The sequence below is a fragment of the Mytilus edulis genome, chromosome 1, assembly GCF_963676685.1.
Source record: "Mytilus edulis chromosome 1, xbMytEdul2.2, whole genome shotgun sequence".
NCBI lineage: Eukaryota > Metazoa > Mollusca > Bivalvia > Mytilida > Mytilidae > Mytilus > Mytilus edulis.
Window position 1 is genome coordinate 780,119 of NC_092344.1, and position 18,423 is coordinate 798,541.

General features: G+C 32.6%; 1 protein-coding gene across 4 annotated transcripts in view; it reads left to right on the forward strand.

Annotated features, from left to right (window-relative positions):
- LOC139521194 (inosine-5'-monophosphate dehydrogenase 1-like) overlaps positions 1–18,423 on the forward strand; it is a 40,003-nt gene continuing 21,580 nt past the window's right edge. The window contains exons 1-6 of one of the 4 annotated variants that reach the window (XM_071314563.1): positions 1–403; positions 4,988–5,086; positions 6,237–6,285; positions 11,858–11,959; positions 12,834–12,908; positions 17,296–17,502. In XM_071314563.1, coding sequence (XP_071170664.1) covers positions 291–403; positions 4,988–5,086; positions 6,237–6,285; positions 11,858–11,959; positions 12,834–12,908; positions 17,296–17,502 — 645 coding nt within the window. In that variant the 5' untranslated portion in view covers positions 1–290. The remainder of the gene's footprint in view (positions 404–4,987; positions 5,087–6,236; positions 6,286–11,857; positions 11,960–12,833; positions 12,909–17,295; positions 17,503–18,423) is intronic. The other 3 variants (XM_071314545.1, XM_071314555.1, XM_071314573.1) reach the window with 3 other exon arrangements.

Here is an 18,423-nt window from a genome sequence, read left to right on the forward strand (position 1 = left end):
AGACTTGCGCTGTATCGATCTGGGTAGTCTTGTTAACTGAACCTGCTGTCATTTGATAGTCATAATATACATGTTTATAACATACTATCACCTGCTATTTGATGGAGTTTGGATGACAAAACATATACATTAACAGTACACGGTATAGTAGTACTAGAATACGACCGTGGGAGGAAAACACAATAATGTCATTTTTTATGTTAAAATCAATATTAGTGGTTTAAACATTGATCATGAAATGTGCTAGTGTTTACTTTTGAGTCAATTGAAGCGAATCATACAAAGTGTCAATGGAAAATTCAACCAACCATCAGGCAAGCCATCCGACAAGCCATCAAACTATTCCATGTGTAGGGAAGAGGTTAACTGAACGAATGAACCAATTTTCACCAACTAATGCAAGGTGAGTTTTTTACTTATGATACTAGTTCCTCTAAAACGACACAAGCTTTCCTGCAAAATGAATAAAATGGGACAGATTTTTCGTTATTCAATAATCTTGTAACAGTGATAAACGATTATCAAAAGAAAGAGGGTCACTGTGGATCTTCAGTTTAAATTAAGTTCCAGTTTTTTAATGAGAGTTATCTCCCTCTAGTTCAACGTTTAGTTTTTCGAATTATCCGTCCACGGCATGGCACACTTGGATTTGAGCTAATAAACTTTTAGTCAACTGTCTTAATTGTTGAGATGTTGAAAATATCTTGCCTCTATAATGTACTATTTTTTTTTTAAATGTTACAAATGTCTGTCTCTACAGTGTACTATAAGTAAAATTGAGAATGGAAATGGGGAATGTGTCAAAGAGACAACAACCCGCCCAAATAAAAAACAACAGCAGAGGGTCACCAACAGGTCTTCAATGTAGCGAGAAATTCCCGCACCCGAAGTGTTCAGTCACAGTCTAAATTTTCAAATCTTCGCATCCTGGTAACCCATACAATTGTCTAATTGAAATTATATCATTTATTTTTAACTATTTTCATAACAAAATCTTACATCCCAGTCTCTCCATTTTACAGAGCGAATCTTATAAATGTATTGGTAATTTGTTATCGTCTAGAATAAACATGAAATATTTGCCACTGTACACAAGTTTAAACCTCTTTCAATGGCGTTAATTCTGACACCAGTCTCTCGTCTAAGTTTTTGTCACAATCAAAAATTGATATTGTAGCAATTTTTCCCGATGCATTTCGTCGGGTTCTTTTTTCGTAAAAAGGGCTACTATCCACCAGAGACCAAATTTGTTCTGGGAAACATTTATCTATTACAAGTTGTAATTGGCATTTAACTAGTTTTTAGTAGTTCAGATCGGTGTAATTTGTCTTTAGTCTTTTGGGGATTTTTTTTGGTGCTTTGTGTCAATTTGATAAGTCAAGCCTTTTCCAACTGATTTATGTAGTTTGTTCTGTACTGTTACACTACTGTCCCATGTTAGAAGGCCCAGTTCAACACAACCACATATCACAAGTCAGGAGATACACGTCAGTGGCTGTCGTTGGTCGCTATATATCTTATTTGTTTATTGTTTAGTACATAAAGCAGGCCGTTGGTTTTCTCGTTTTAATCAAAAACTTGACATATTAAATCGGGGCCTTTTTTAAGTGGAAACAATTGAATGCATCTTCGCTAGCCAAGGGTTACGATTCGCTTCCATCCTCTCTGCTAGCCAAGGGTAACGATCCACTTTCCTCCTCTCCACTGGAGAGAGGATGGAAGTGGATCGTAACCCTTGGCTAGCGAAGATGTATTTAATATTGTCTCATTGGCAATCGAACCACATACGATTTTTGCAACTTCATGCAATTTTCAATAAGTCATGTTCATCGATATTTACACAAAACACTCGAACTTTTATAAAGTCTAATTGTAGTTAAGAAACAAATAGAATAAAACAAAATACATGTTCAATACAGCTTATAATTTACACATGTGTACATCTGTCTGGACTATGAAACAGCTGTAACAACTTCAGCTTTTACAACTGCACAGAACAAGATTTTATCAATGCATCTCTGACACGTGTGACAGACTTGTGAAATCATTCGAGGAAATGTATAGAATTATTAACAGTATAAAATGTCTTATGTTAGATTTTAAATCTATAGAAGTACTACTACTATACGTTTTACTCTTTATTCCATTTCATTTCCTCGCGCTTAGAAAAAAACAACATGAAAATGTAAATGTGAGGTTTGCAATATGGATACATTGAAACAGAAGGAATGAAAACTACATATAAAATAAACATTTTATAAATTTCCAGAAATTACAGCTAATTTCATAATGCATGTAGAGTAACACTTTGGTTAGCTTGCTTGCTTTGTTTATATATTGTACAACTGTGATTTGGATAAGTTCTAATCAAATTTAAAGATAAAATATACAGATTTAACTATGCCTATATATTATTTGAAGATGTCTATCTTAACTAAAAAGCTTGAGTAAACTTTTCAGTGACACAACAAAGCAAGCAAGACAACCTAAGTTTTACTTGCCAAAGCATTAGGAATTTAACTCTAACTTTTATACGTATACTGTTATTATATTTTTAAATCACACATGCAATAAATTTTATTTTTCATATCAGAAAAATGTGTGTTTATAGCTTAAAAGTACACACATGGACTTCATTTATTTCTTGAATGAAAACATTGACTTTAAGGTGAAAACTATGAGTACCTTCAATATTCAGTATATGAATTTCTGATAATTCAACAACATCTTTTCCGTTTGCTTCATTAGTATTCTAGGAATATCTATTTTATAAAATGTAGTCATTCCTGGAAGATATAGGCCAAAGATTATTGTTATCATAAGTAAACAAGTTAAAACGTATGAATAAATACAGATCAAATATTCCTATAGACAAATATAAATTAATTTATATATTAATGATGTATATTCCTATACTAAATTGATATTTTCATATTAGTTCCAATGATTTTTATTAAATCTAGGTTTTATACCGATATATTTCCTTTCGGTATAGGGCTCTAAAGTAAACTTTAAATTTACAGTAGTTTATTTTTAAATACACGTATTGATGAATTCAAAATATAATTGACATAGATATTTGTTCTGCACTCCAGCAACCCACATCAAAGAAAAGCTCTTTAAAGATCTTTTTAAAGAATTTGGTATTTTTGTCAAAATGAATTTAAATGAACCCAAACAAAAATGTTAGATTCTAAAAACATTTCACTTTCTTAAAGGATATATATTACGTGGTTCGGAGTTTAACCGCAAAACCTATCATATACTATGTTACTTCCCACTTTTGTTTAGAGATTTGCACGTGTATAATTATTAAAAGCAATATGCAATCCGCAAATAGAAATCAGTCTAGTCATCTTTTTAAAGATAAGATAACTTTATTAGCACTTACGCATTAACAATAAATGGTTATGGCAAAAAATTACAGACAAACTACAATAACATATATACAATGAAGGAGTGGCAGTGAATATTTATGAGAGAAATATATAAATATATAGCATGGGTTCGAATCCCGGCGAGGGAAGAACCAAAAATTTGGGAAAGCAAATTTACAGATCTAACATTCTGTAAATTTGCTTTCTTTTTGGTTCTTTTTTGGTTCTTCCCTTGCCGGGATTCGAACACATGCTACTGTGATATCGTGACACAAAATCGCCTGCACTGCAGCCGTCCCGCTAGACCACACCACCACCCGGGCTCTCAAAAAAAAAGAGCTTTCGCTGGCCGTGTGTTACCTTTCCTCGTCAGTTTTAATCTAGCGGCGGACTACAGTACATGATATATAAGGCATGAAGATGTTATTGTTACAGATCAGCTAAATTATCTATAGTAAAGGGTCCTACAAATTAATGTAATATACAGTCACAGAAAATAATTATATTTATAAGTACGTCTGAGTCAGTGACAACTCTACAACAGATGTATCAATCGGATATATATTATTACAAAAAGCCAGTACCTTATTTTTGTAATGAGATTATCTCTCACATAGTTCAATATAGGATGAACATTTTAAAAGAAATTGTAGTTTATCTTCAATGTCTCCATTGTTGCAGCAAAGACATACACAACTCTGCTTTGGTATTTTTAGATATCGCCCTCTTTCAATAGATAAAGTATTATTCTTAATCTACATAATGTTGATCTATCACATTTGGATTTGCATTGATCAACATACGAGCTAGGGTCTTCTATTTGGTTTATATAGTATATTAAAAAAGTTTATTATCACGGTTTGATGTCAGTCTCTTGCTTTTAAATATATCTGCTAGATCTTAATGGCTTTTCCCTAACTTCTCTTTTCTTCAAAGTTCTTGGATGCCGGAATACAAGAAACGGTGCTACAAAATCTATATATAAATGCATTTTCTCGATTTTAACTCAAAAGGCTTAATTGCTTGTGAATGAAGACACAGTTAAAATTATAAGTAGACATATAAAAAGATAAATGGCATAAATAGATAAAACTATAAAGAATGCATATAGCTAGTATATATCATTTGAACTAAAAGCAGAATGTATGGACTACATAGATAAGAGACGATATTTTATAGAAATTAGTATATTGAATACACCATATACATTAGTTGTTTGTCATTGAAAAAATCTCGTTCGTGTATAAAGCAGAGACATATAAATAATATTGTAAGACTGTTATATATATAAATCACGATTCAGATGTCATTAAAAGCGTATTTTTTCAAGGTGTCAAGGGAAGTTGATTTCCAAGACGTCATAAATTTTTGACTATAAATATCATACTGAACCATCCTTATAGGGAGTGTTCCTTGAAAAAGGAGAAGTTATCTTCTGTGGTGTTGAACTTCAACCTATGAACTTTTCGCACCGACTCAGAATTTAACGACTGGTTCCCAGTTAAATGAAGTATTCATATGGGCAATCACAGATTTAGAAATACCAGTTAGTTTTGATGAAGAAAACGTGAAATACATCGAGCGCAAACATCTGATTCTCTTTTTTTCAGAATGGCAGACTATTTGATTACTGGTGGTACTGGTTATGTCCCAGATGACGGTCTTACAGGGGCTCAACTATTTGCTAACGGAGATGGATTAACATACAAGTAAGCTAATGAAAGAAATTAAACGACAATAATAAAAACAAAAAAACAAAAGATGATTCATTCATACTCATAGAGTCGTGTACCCTACATGCGTTGATTATTACATTAAGGACACTGACTCAACTTCTTGTTTACTTTAAATTTGATAAATTGTAGTGATCTTATACATACTTTCTTTTCACGGTTCATAGTTGCGAAGTTTCCAGCTTTTAGTTTTACAAATTATCTTAGATCAAAGCTGTCTCATTAAGGATGTTTGACATGTCTTCTTACAGTCATTGCCCTTTCAAATACCACATCAAAAATCTGGCACAGTAGGTTCTTGTTAGGAGACTAGGACATATAATGATACATGTAAAAACATTTTCTGATACAGTGTATGCATGTAATATTTGCCACTGGACTTTAATTCATTTGAATGGGGACACATATTTTGAACCCCCCCCCCCCCCCCCCCTTTTGTCCTAGGTTGGGAACGCCCCTTTTTAAAATGGCTGGAACAGCCCTGTCTTTTATCATGTTTATGTTTTTACTTTCATTGTATTATATAATTTATAACTATAAGTTTTTTGTTGAAAGGTCTATTAATAATTCACATGAATAAAGGTATTAACATATTAAATTTTGTCTTGGAATGATCTAAGATCTGTCTCAGAATAACCATCTGTCATGAGCAACAATCACCTCTGACACTATTTCTTGCATGGCAGATGACACTAGTGTACTAACAGAGGTTAGGAAGACACTTTTGTCAGGAATTTGTGTTATTTTAAGTAACAGTGGATAAATTTGCATACAAGTGTAAATATTGTGATGCCAAAAAAATAGCTATCCACAACCTATTTTGAAAATCCAAGAGATACAATTATATGATATAATTAAATTGAATGAGAAATTTCTTAGTTCAGAAAAAAATCAAGAAAATTAATGCTCTTTGTGTATCACCTGGGATAATTGTTACAAAAAAACAGATACACATGTAAACTATGTCTTCACTACATGTAGTATTTCTAGACAATAAACTATGTTACCAATTATGTAAATCAATTGTATCTGATTTTATGCCCTTTATGTGCCCTGTAATTTGGGAAATAAGAATATTCTATTCTATTCTTCACTAGTATTTCTAGACAATATAATTTTGTTTCAGTGATTTCCTGATTTTACCAGGATTCATAGACTTTACAGCAGACGAGGTGGTAAGTTTTCTTTGATCTTTTTGTTTTCGATTATTTTTCATATCACCCTAATACATATGTAAGTGATATGGTTTTTTTTCAGTCAGGTAGAAAGGGAATGTATGATGTCATGTGCATACGCATACATGTACCTGCTAACTGTAACTATTGCGGTGGATTTCCCTCATGAAAGCTCCCAAATGGAAATTTTCGAAAGTTCTATTTTGTCCTTAATTTTAGATAAAACACTTAATTTTACAATGGCTTTATGCTTTGAACAGTATGAAGAAGTAAAAAAGACAACATTAAAAAACTTTTGAAGGCCCCCCTTGACCCTTGTAGGTTTTTAGAACTATTATTAAAGAGCCATCTTGCACGTAAAACCCCCATGGATATCTTAAAAAGTTGACAGGCATGCATATGATACGTCATTTACCTTACCTAAGAAAATAGCGATAACCATGGCTTTCAAACTCAAAACATGGGAGCATTAAGTTTTACCCTTGTCAGTCTGTACGTCTGTACATCCCAAAATTGGTTTCTGTTCTCTAACTTTCATTTGCCTCATGGAACTTATACACAATGCTTTATATTACCGCAAAACACAGATAAAGTTTGAATTTTGGTGTCGTCACTTTATATGTTCTGGAGTTATGACCCTTTACAAATGAAGAAATCACTTAAATTTTTCGTTTCTGTTCTCTAACTTAAATTTACCTAGCTCAAAGTGACTCAAATATCATGAATTTGTACACAATGCGTATTAAAACAAAACTCAGTCAGAGTACAAATTTGTGTAGCATCACTTTTACCATTTTTCAGTGATATTGTTTATGGAGTTACATGTAAGCGAGGGCATCATCTGTGTCCATTCCCCATTTATTTAGTCCTGTGATCACCATTTCTATCTGAGAACAATTACATCATCACAATTGTTGTTGATATTATGTTGTTTACCTGTTTTTAGTTTTCAACCGGAAAGCATGTTTAAAGAATTTGTAATGTAGTCTAGCATTGATATTTTCTTTATTTAGGTTCTTCCAACATTTTATGGCATTGTTTAGCTTTTTATTATTACGTTATTATTATTTTTGAATCTAAACAAGGTTAAAAGGTTTAAAAAACATAAAACTCTGGTTCTGTTTTCCTCTAATAACATTCTGGTTAGGACAAACTGTTTATAAAATAAGTTAAACGATATTGTAACATGGAAAAGCATGCGTCAGGATAATGTTAATCTATAATTAGAATTTACTGCAATAGATTTCAATCATTATTGTTAAATCAGCCAGATATCGTGGAATTATTTATGATCTTTCGCTAATAATAGAACTACTACCATTGTCTCTCTCAACAATAGCATGAAATTTGTCTTGCATTTTGTCAATCATTGCGGATTTAAAAGTAAGATAATATAATGAAGGCACACCTTGAACCTAGTAACCTTTAAATGCTTATTCTTATCACAACAAACAGTTATTAATTAAATTTATGATGATTATAACTTGACAACTATATTGTTATTTTAACATTATGTAGATTTTCTTTATCTTATTTTGAATAGTTTTCTAAGTAATCAACAATCGTCAAACTGCTGGTAGTATTTTTACACATTATGAAATGTTGTTTACACTATGATGTAATTTAATCAAATTTTACTTTCGTATTTGGATAATCTACATTTATCACACTTATCCTTAAATAAGTTCATAACATCAAAACCCCCTCCTTAATAACTTAAAACTATAATTTTGCATCAACCATAACACCATGTTATAAATTAGATATGTACTCTTTCGTGAATATGACAGTTGTTTAAAAACTTGATTTGTTTGATGTGTTTGAGATTTAAATTTGGCCATTTGCTAATTATAAGGGACTTTCCATTTGGAAATTCCTTGGAGTTTGTTAGTTTTCTATTTACATTTTGTAAATTAAATATTCCCCATTGGGCTATCACATCCAGTGGTATAACTAATACTTCTTCTTGTGTAATGTAAATTATCAAAACAAATATAGCCAAGTTGTACTTTCATCTTTTTTTCAGCCAAGTTGTACTTTCATTATGTTTTATAGTAAGGAGCACCAAACTAAGTCACCATCATAAAATATAATACATGTGTTCATATCAAAGCACTAAATGAAGTAACTAAAACAAGCTTTTATACTGTCAGTGGCAGATCCAAAACTTTTTTATAAAAAGAGTGGGGGGTCACTAACTGACCTTAAAGGGGGGTGCTCTAGTCATGCTTCAGTATTCCCTAATTAATCAAACAAATTTTTTCCAACAAAAAGGTGGTCCAGGGCCCCCGGGATATGCCTATGACTGTACATACAAGATGTATAGTGGACTGACTGTCCTATTGAATCAGGGTTGGTCCAGGGCCCCTGGGATAGGCCTATGACTGTACATACAAGATGTATAGTGGACTGACAGTGTCCTATTGAATCAGGGTTGGTCCAGGGCCCCTGGGATAGGCCTATGACTGTACATACAAGATGTATAGTGGACTGACAGTGTCCCCTCGGATACGCCTATGACTGCACATACAAGATGTATAGTGGACTGACAGTGTATAGTGGACTGACAGTGTCCTATTGAATCAGGGTTGGTCCAGGGCCCCTGGGATAGGCCTATGACTGTACATACAAGATATATAGTGGACTGACAGTGTCCCCTCGGATACGCCTATGACTGTACATACAAGATATATAGTGGACTGACAGTGTCCCCTCGGATACGCCTATGACTGTACATACAAGATGTACAAAATGTATAGTGGACTGACAGTGTCCCCTGGGATACGCCTATGACTGTACATACAAAATGTATAGTGGACTGACAGTGTCCCCTGGGATAGGCCTATGACTGTACATACAAGATGTATAGTGGACTGACAGTGTCCCCTGGGATAGGCCTATGACTGTACATACAAGATGTATAGTGGACTGACAGTGTCCCCTGGGATACGCCTATGACTGTACATACAAGATGTATAGTGGACTGACAGTGTCCCCTGGGATAGGCCTATGACTGTACATACAAGATGTATAGTGGACTGACAGTGTCCCCTGGGATACGCCTATGACTGTACATACAAAATGTATAGTGGACTGACAGTGTCCCCTGGGATACGCCTATGACTGTACATACAAGATGTATAGTGGACTGACAGTGTCCCCTGGGATAGGCCTATGACTGTACATACAAGATGTATAGTGGACTGACAGTGTCCCCTGGGATACGCCTATGACTGTACATACAAGATGTATAGTGGACTGACAGTGTCCCCTGGGATACGCCTATGACTGTACATACAAGATGTATAGTGGACTGACAGTGTCCCCTGGGATACGCCTATGACTGTACATACAAGATGTATAGTGGACTGACAGTGTCCCCTGGGATACGCCTATGACTGTACATACAAGATATATAGTGGACTGACAGTGTCCCCTGGGATACGCCTATGACTGTACATACAAGATGTATAGTGGACTGACAGTGTCCCCTGGAATAGGCCTATGACTGTACATACAAGATGTATAGTGGACTGACAGTGTCCCCTGGGATACGCCTATGACTGTACATACAAGATATATAGTGGACTGACAGTGTCCCCTGGGATACGCCTATGACTGTACATACAAGATGTATAGTGGACTGACAGTGTCCCCTGGAATAGGCCTATGACTGTACATACAAGATGTATAGTGGACTGACAGTGTCCCCTGGGATACGCCTATGACTGTACATACAAGATGTATAGTGGACTGACAGTGTCCCCTGGGATAGGCCTATGACTGTACATACAAGATGTATAGTGGACTGACAGTGTCCCCTGGGATAGGCCTATGACTGTACATACAAGATGTATAGTGGACTGACAGTGTCCCCTGGAATAGGCCTATGACTGTACATACAAGATGTATAGTGGACTGACAGTGTCCCCTGGGATACGCCTATGACTGTACATACAAGATGTATAGTGGACTGACAGTGTCCCCTGGGATACGCCTATGACTGTACATACAAGATATATAGTGGACTGACAGTGTCCCCTGGGATACGCCTATGACTGTACATACAAGATGTATATTGGACTGACAGTGTCCCCTGGAATAGGCCTATGACTGTACATACAAGATGTATAGTGGACTGACAGTGTCCCCTGGGATACGCCTATGACTGTACATACAAGATGTATAGTGGACTGACAGTGTCCCCTGGGATATGCCTATGACTGTACATACAAGATGTATAGTGGACTGACAGTGTCCCCTGGGATAGGCCTATGACTGTACATACAAGATGTATAGTGGACTGACAGTGTCCCCTGGGAGGACTGACAGTGTCCTATTGAATCAGGGCTTGCACTTTGTTTTACACTACACAAATACTAAATCATTGAAAATGTATGTAATAAAATATCAAATAGTCAAATTGTTGAATATAACCATTCAGTACACTCAGTTACAACATCTTACATTCTTTAACTAATAAAATGAAGTAATAAACATTTTATTCTGTGTAATCATTCACATTTAATTATGTCCTTAAAACTTTTAACAGAAGTTCAATTTGTGGGATAAAATGATTTATTCTTATTTTGAAGTGTGTAAAATTAATGAACCTTGAGGTTGAAATTTTAAAATTAGATTAAAAGGACCAAAATAACGACAGGAGAAATATAATCGATTGACTTGTAGTGACTGTATGTTCAAATGACAAAGTTCTATCAATTATGTTTTACCTTTTCATGTTTGGTGTATTTGAAATTGAAAACGAATTTATATCCAAATATGTTTTTTAAGACATTTTTCAAAAAGTCAAATAACTTTTGCCAAATAAGATTTTTTTTTTGTCAAATTAAAAATTGAGAAATGTCTGTCAAGAAAAGACAATGAATTATACAAAGTCACCAACCACAAGCTTCATAATCTGATAATATTGAGATCTCATACTAGGCTACTAACTAAAAAATGTAGGTTCTGCAAGATTTGTTCGTTGCATGTGCAAGATTTAAAAACATCCATAATGGGTCATACTTTAATTATGTTGTATGCAAATTTTGATTAAACAATCATTTTCAGAGAAAAATTTGCACTTTGATTACATAGTTTTACAATTATATAGATGAAATGTTATAAGGACTAACCATTAATAATGATATAAAAATATTAATGAAACAATGAAGCTTTAAGTTGAGAAATGTTTTCAATTAGGTCTGTGCATAAAATAGAATATAGAATTTCCAGAATATTTGTGGAAATATTTTGTAGTTTACCTGACAATAATTTTGATATTCCATAGTAAATAATACTGAAACTTCTGAAGGGAAAGAATTTGATTGGATGCTTATTATAAAAGATCACTGAACATGATTTCTTTAACTTAGGATATTTTCAAATCTATTGGAGCGGAGTGATTTTAATTACATGTAGATTGAAGTATGAACGCTTAATTGGAAAATGACAAACAGAAAATTGGAACTATTTGATTAAGTTTCCTTATATTGAGTTTGATAATACAGGTTATTAGTAATCAATAAATTCAACTTTTTCTGAAACTAATTCAGATTTTTTTCTTCAGGATTTGACGTCTGCTTTAACAAGAAAGATAACTCTGAAGGCTCCATTAGTATCATCGCCAATGGATACAGTCACAGAGGCCCAGATGGCTATTGGAATGGCTGTATGTGGTCCTTATACATAATTTAACAATCATCATTCAATACCAATTATATAGACATTGTACCTAGGGAAATGCAGTATAATTTTATAGGATCATTTTCATGTACATTTTGATTTTCATGCTGTTGATTAACTTGCTCCTGTTAGTAGATAATTACAGCAGAATTAAAGAATGAATTCAATATGACATATTGATTTTCCCCTTATCCATCACAGTCACATTGAATATTGAGATTGTAGGTTGTATCAAATTATAAAAGTATTTACTGCAGATTAATTATTATTACCAGGGTAACAATTTTTTCAATGATTTGATGTTTAAAAAGGTAAACCACAAGTTTAAATGATCAACAAGGTATAACATTTCCGTAGGCTTTAATATAGACAAAGGCAAACCATTGAAATTAAATATCCATATATCTCAGATTCACAAAATTGGTACCCCAAAAAAATGAATCTTTAGATATTTAGGGTATTCGTTGATAAAATGGTTATTTGGTTTTCAAATAAGACTTTACTTTGGGACAAAAACTGAAAAAACCAAAAACACGACATGCATGTAATTGTAATTGCTCTATATTTTTTTGTGGCCTATTATGAAGACTTTGTGGCCTACTTTTTGTGGCCTATTATGAAGACTTTTTAGTCATTAGACTTTATCAGTTTGAAAATTTAATGTTCACTTTAATTGTATATGGTCTCATTAGCCAAAAGAAAAACAACATTAATATCAAGGGGCCAATAGTTGCATTTTAATTCAAATATGATAAATCTACATTTTTTTTATAGTTAAAATGTTTTGAAAAAGCAGATCATACTGTTTTATATCTTTCACTTGCTCTTTCCTTATCATTTCATCAATAATGTTTTTGTAGTTATGTGGAGGTGTAGGAGTTATCCATCATAATTGTTCACCAGAATTTCAAGCCAACGAAGTACGCAAAGTCAAAGTGAGTATAAATTTGTTACCTAAAACATACCTTTTTAATATAAAATTCAATGATTTATCTTTATGTTGTTTGAATTTCAATTCTGATCAATTCTAAAATAAACCAAATTATTGGTACTTCAGTAAACATTAAAAGCAAGTCCTGACATCTAAGGTTGATGTCCAAGGTACTAAAAGAAAAAAAATTGAATTGAGAATTTAGCATATCTGCTTTCTTGAATAACTGACATATTTTCAAGCTCAATTAATAGGGAACATTTTTTTTTCTTCTTCTTAATATCCAAGGAACTTTTCAAAATGAATTTTGTTATTTATCTCTATAATTTTGTTTTAACGGCTTTAAAGGGATAATTCGCGATTTTTCACTTATCATCTTATTATGTTCATAATACCATAAAAAACATATTCACCAAGTTTTATTTTGATATGAAATCTAATAAAGAAGAAAATTGGGAATTATTTATTTTATTTCTTGAAGCTTCCTGACTTATGTGACGTAGTTTAAGTCTTTGATGCATGCCGGGAGTGAAAATATCTCATTTAAATCTTGTTCGTTAACAATCTAATTACGCGATTTAAAGCGCATCGACGACTTTTGGTGTAGCTATTAACCAACATAAAATAAGTGATAGCCATGCAACTTTTAAAATTAGATCGTGTGGATATTTTAAAACGAATTTTAATAATAAAATTAATTCATACATAGAACATTTTTATGATTTGTTTTGTACAAATACTCTAAACAAACATATGAAATTGACATGATCAATAGTGTATTAAAAATACATGTTTGTATTCTGACGTTTTTGCTTCATTACAGCAAACATTTTCACTTGCTTGTACGGTGGAAATAAAATGTGTATTGTTTTGTGACACCTAAAGAATGTTGAATGCGTAGGTTAACTCAAGGTAATTAAAAGATTAGCATTATGTAATTCTAATCCTTTGATCCTCATTCAGTGAAATCTAGGCGTCACGGTTCACTGGCATTCAGGTGTGAACAACATAATTGTAAACGGGACTCCGACAAAATTTCAGACACATGAATGTAAAAAAAAAAATTAAATTAATTAACGGGAATAATAAGATCGCACAATAACTGGATAGCTGTTGTATATTTTTATATTTTGCATAAGATCACTTTTTAATGAATTATGACTTTTGCTTACTTTAGTAACGATAAAACACTGAATTATTTTAATTGAAGAATTTATAAATAAAAATAGCCTTCTAAACACGAGTTTATGAACTAAAAATTGTACTATTTCAAATAAGGATCGGCAGCCTTAAATATTTCAAACAGATCATTAACAATTGCAATTATATATTTTAGTCCATCCAAAGTGATCTTTAATTACCTATTTAGAAATTAATGTGCTCATCAAAATATTTTAAATCTGACAACACATGAAGACTTCAGATATTTAAAAAGAAAAATGTTTTAAAAAATTGACAGGAAATTAAAGGATCTAATTGGAATGGAATCGACAAATTACGAACAGATATGCTTTTCAAGTGTGAAAAACATCAACAAATTTATACATAATCGGGAATATGTCCTTCTTAAAATACTCTTCGTCTCACACCGTAACTATATATAATCAATACTTTAGCTATTTGACCAACGATGTATAAAAAAAAACAACGAATTTAATGTCATCCTTCCCTATTTTTTAATGTAATTATAAGTCTGTTTCAACTGGCAAGAATACCACTAAAGCGGACAAGCAGTTTCTTTAAATTGCTGTCATTGAATATCTAGAGAGAAAATAAATCCCGAAATTGATTTGAAACTTTGATACTCTATAGTTTTCCCGGAAAATATTCACATCCCTCGGTATAAGTGTACTTCCAGTGGCGTATATATTACATGCATTTTGGAACAATTGTGACGAAGACGAATTTCTTCCTTTTTTCGAGAACAATCTAATTGAATTATAAATGTCCATAACTTCGATGAGCCAAATAAAGTTATATATCGACCTGTGTTTGAATCTCTTCTTCTTCTCCTTCTTCGTTTGGTATACAATAATCTATCGACATTTGATGATTACTTACTGTTGGCATACGTGGACTTTTCATTTTACAAAACTTTTACCCCAATTTACGCAAAATATATTATTCTTTCTTATGTTCTATGTATAAATGTATATATTTTAATTGGCGCTATAGTTCCGTAACTTATAATCCAGGCGTATATACGAATGGTCGACAAGTGCGTACCTTTTTTTAAATCAATATATTTCTGGTATGTTCCAATCTGTCCTTCACCATTGACAACGAGTATATATTACATTTTACCAAATTTACTCTTGGATTTTTTTTTTTTATTTCATCAGATCTGTTGTTTTTTTTTGGTATTATTTATATTTTTATAAATAATTTTCTTTTAACCAGAAATGTTATTCATAAACAAGCGTATATGTTTAGTAATGACTATATATTATATCACTTTCGGACACGCAAGATAGAGATGTATATTATACACCTAATAGTTCAAAATGGAAAGTAATAAGTTATCGGCCGTGAACACTTATCAATACACTAAGAAGTGAAACGATGCATGAATTTGCAAACTCGACAGGAAATCGCTTGAATACCTGGACCTCACACCCCCTACAATACCTTTGGGAGTAATACCTTTAGCCATGCGGGTGATCAGTGCAGCGAAGATCCTAATTTATTTGAATAAAGTTTATTACATAAAAGAATTATGAACTAATTAGATTGCCGAAAACAATTCAAGTTTCACGGAAGACTTATTTATGATTTGAAATTTTGACTTTTTCACTAATTCCTATATTATCAGTCTTAAAATAACAGATATTGTATACCAATATTAAAAAGAAAAAGAAAATTTTCCGTATCAAGTTAACTAGTCGGATAAAACAACCGTACGATTGACGAGATATCGACACGCAATTACGACTACATCGGGTTACTGTAGTTCTGGTCCTTAGACATATCGCGACTGCAAATCGGACAAGGTGACAAAATGGCCGACCGGAGAGAATTGATACTCTAAATTTAAAATCGATGGTGATCTCTTATCTAGCAGAATAGAACTTTAATACCTATGAATTTGAGCATTTTTATACAGAATAAACATAATATCAATTTTTGATTTTTTTGCGAAGTTTCCCTTTAAACATGGAGGTACTGCATATTTAGTTGTAATTCACAACTAGTTGTTTTCAATGTAAATGTATTGAAATAATAAAATGTTAAAGTGATGTATCTACTTGATTTCAATAAGAAACAGTAGTCAGTAATTTGAGTTTGAGGTCCTGCACTTAGCATGCTTAGTCTTAAATATTAATTTGACATTATTATTTCCCTTATTGGCAAGGGTATGATACCTGTTTAATGCCAAAAATATTTCACTATATAGATGTCACATAGAATAAATATTGATAGTTTTTCAATCACATAAAAAAATAGCATATTTTAAACAGAATCACAATGTCTAAATTTTTCAATGTTGCTGTTCTATGATATCATAAAAATTGAAAATGGAAATGTTTCAAAGAGACAAAAACCCTACCATAGAAAAGACAACAGCAGAAGGTCACCCAAAGGTCTTCAATGAAGCCAGAAAAATCCGCACCCGGAGGCGTCCTTCAGCTGGCCCCTTAACAAATATATACTAGTTCAGTGATAATGAACGCCATACTAAACTCCAAATTGTACACAAGAAACCAAATAAAAATAATACAAGACTAACAAAGGCCAGAGGCTCCTGACTTGGGACAGGCGCAAAAATGCGGTGGGGTTAAACATGTTTATGAGATCTCAACCCCCCCCCCCTATACCTCTAGCCAATGTAGAAAAGTAAATGCATAACAAGTCAATACGCACATTAAAATTCAGTTCAAGAGAAGTCCGAGTCTGATATCAGAAGATGTAACCAAAGAAAATAAACAAAATGACAATAATACATAAATAACAACAGACTACTAGCAGTTAACTGACATGCCAGCTTCAGACTTCAATTAAATGGATTTGAAAGATTATGATTTCATCATATGAATATCAGGCACAATCCTTCCCGTTAGGGGTTTAGTATCATACCATCATAACATATATGAGAAGAACATAACCCGTGTCATGCCAACAATCATGTACAAAAATGTAAAAAAATACATGTATATTTAGTAAATTAGTTGGTATGGATGGTGCGTTCACAGTCCAAATACTGTAATTTTTCAATGTTCTGATTTTTGGGAAAAATTGTGATAGGATTGGTTTGGCAAAAATAGACTAAAAACTTCAATTTTGGTAGCTTTATGAATTTGTATGAGGCATTTCTTTAATTTGGTCCATTGTTCATCATTTGCAGTTATAGACCTAATGCTTGTAACTAATTCTAATATTCTAATATTTTACAGAAATATGAACAAGGTTTTATCCTGGATCCAGTTGTTATGGCACCCACTCATACAGTGGCTGATGTAGTAGAAGCTAAAAAAAGATTTGGGTTTTCCGGCATTCCAATTACAGAAAATGGTCACATGGGTGAAAAGCTAATTGGTCTTGTTACTCAGAGAGATATTGATTTCTTAACCGAAAGTGATAATAATACTCCTTTAGAAAATGTAAGTTGTTGTTTTATAAATTCCATTTATTATTCCTCTGATAAAATTTTTGGTGTCATTGTCTTTATCATTGTTTTTTCAGTTTATAATGATACAACAGCAATAATAGGCTTACTTTGGTTAATCAAAGTACGGTCTTCAACACGGAATCTTGTTGCACACGGAAGCTATAAAGGGCCCCAAAAATGACTAGTGTAAAACCATTCAAACAGGAAAACCAACGGTCTAATCTATATAAAAAACTAAAAACGAGAAACCCCTATGAACCACATAAACAAACAACAACAACTGAACGTCAGATTCCTGACTTAGGACTAGTATAAACAAATGCGGGGGTTGAAACATTTTATTGGTACCAACCTTCACCCTTATCTGAAACAATGGTGTAACATCACAATGTATTTTTAGTCATCAAATATGAAAGAATTGTTAACTGGTGGCTGGAAAAATAAAAGCCACAGTTATGAAACACCACATGATTTATATCACAGCTATCATAGCTACATGATATCTCTTATTAAAGAAAATGCATTAAAATTGGAATACTCTTTAATGATGTTGATGGTTATGTGATTGTATTAATTGATAATGTATGTTATTGACTTTCAAGTCTTTATCCTTTCCATGTAAAGAGTTCTTAATGAAGGTATTAAGTAAACTCTCATTAAATCTCATAAAATCCTTTAAAAGTCGCATGTCAGAAATCAACTATAACTGATCATGTGCAAAGTCATTTCTTTGCAGGAGAGTTTATTATTTTATATGATAACACTTTTAGGGGTCAAATATTGAATAAAAGAAAAAGTGCAAAATATGTGTCATTTGAAATTCTTAACCTTGATGACTTATATTTTTCTGAAAATGACCTAGTTCTTAACTTATCTGTTAAATTGTCATTTTTACACCAAGTGTAGGTTTTAA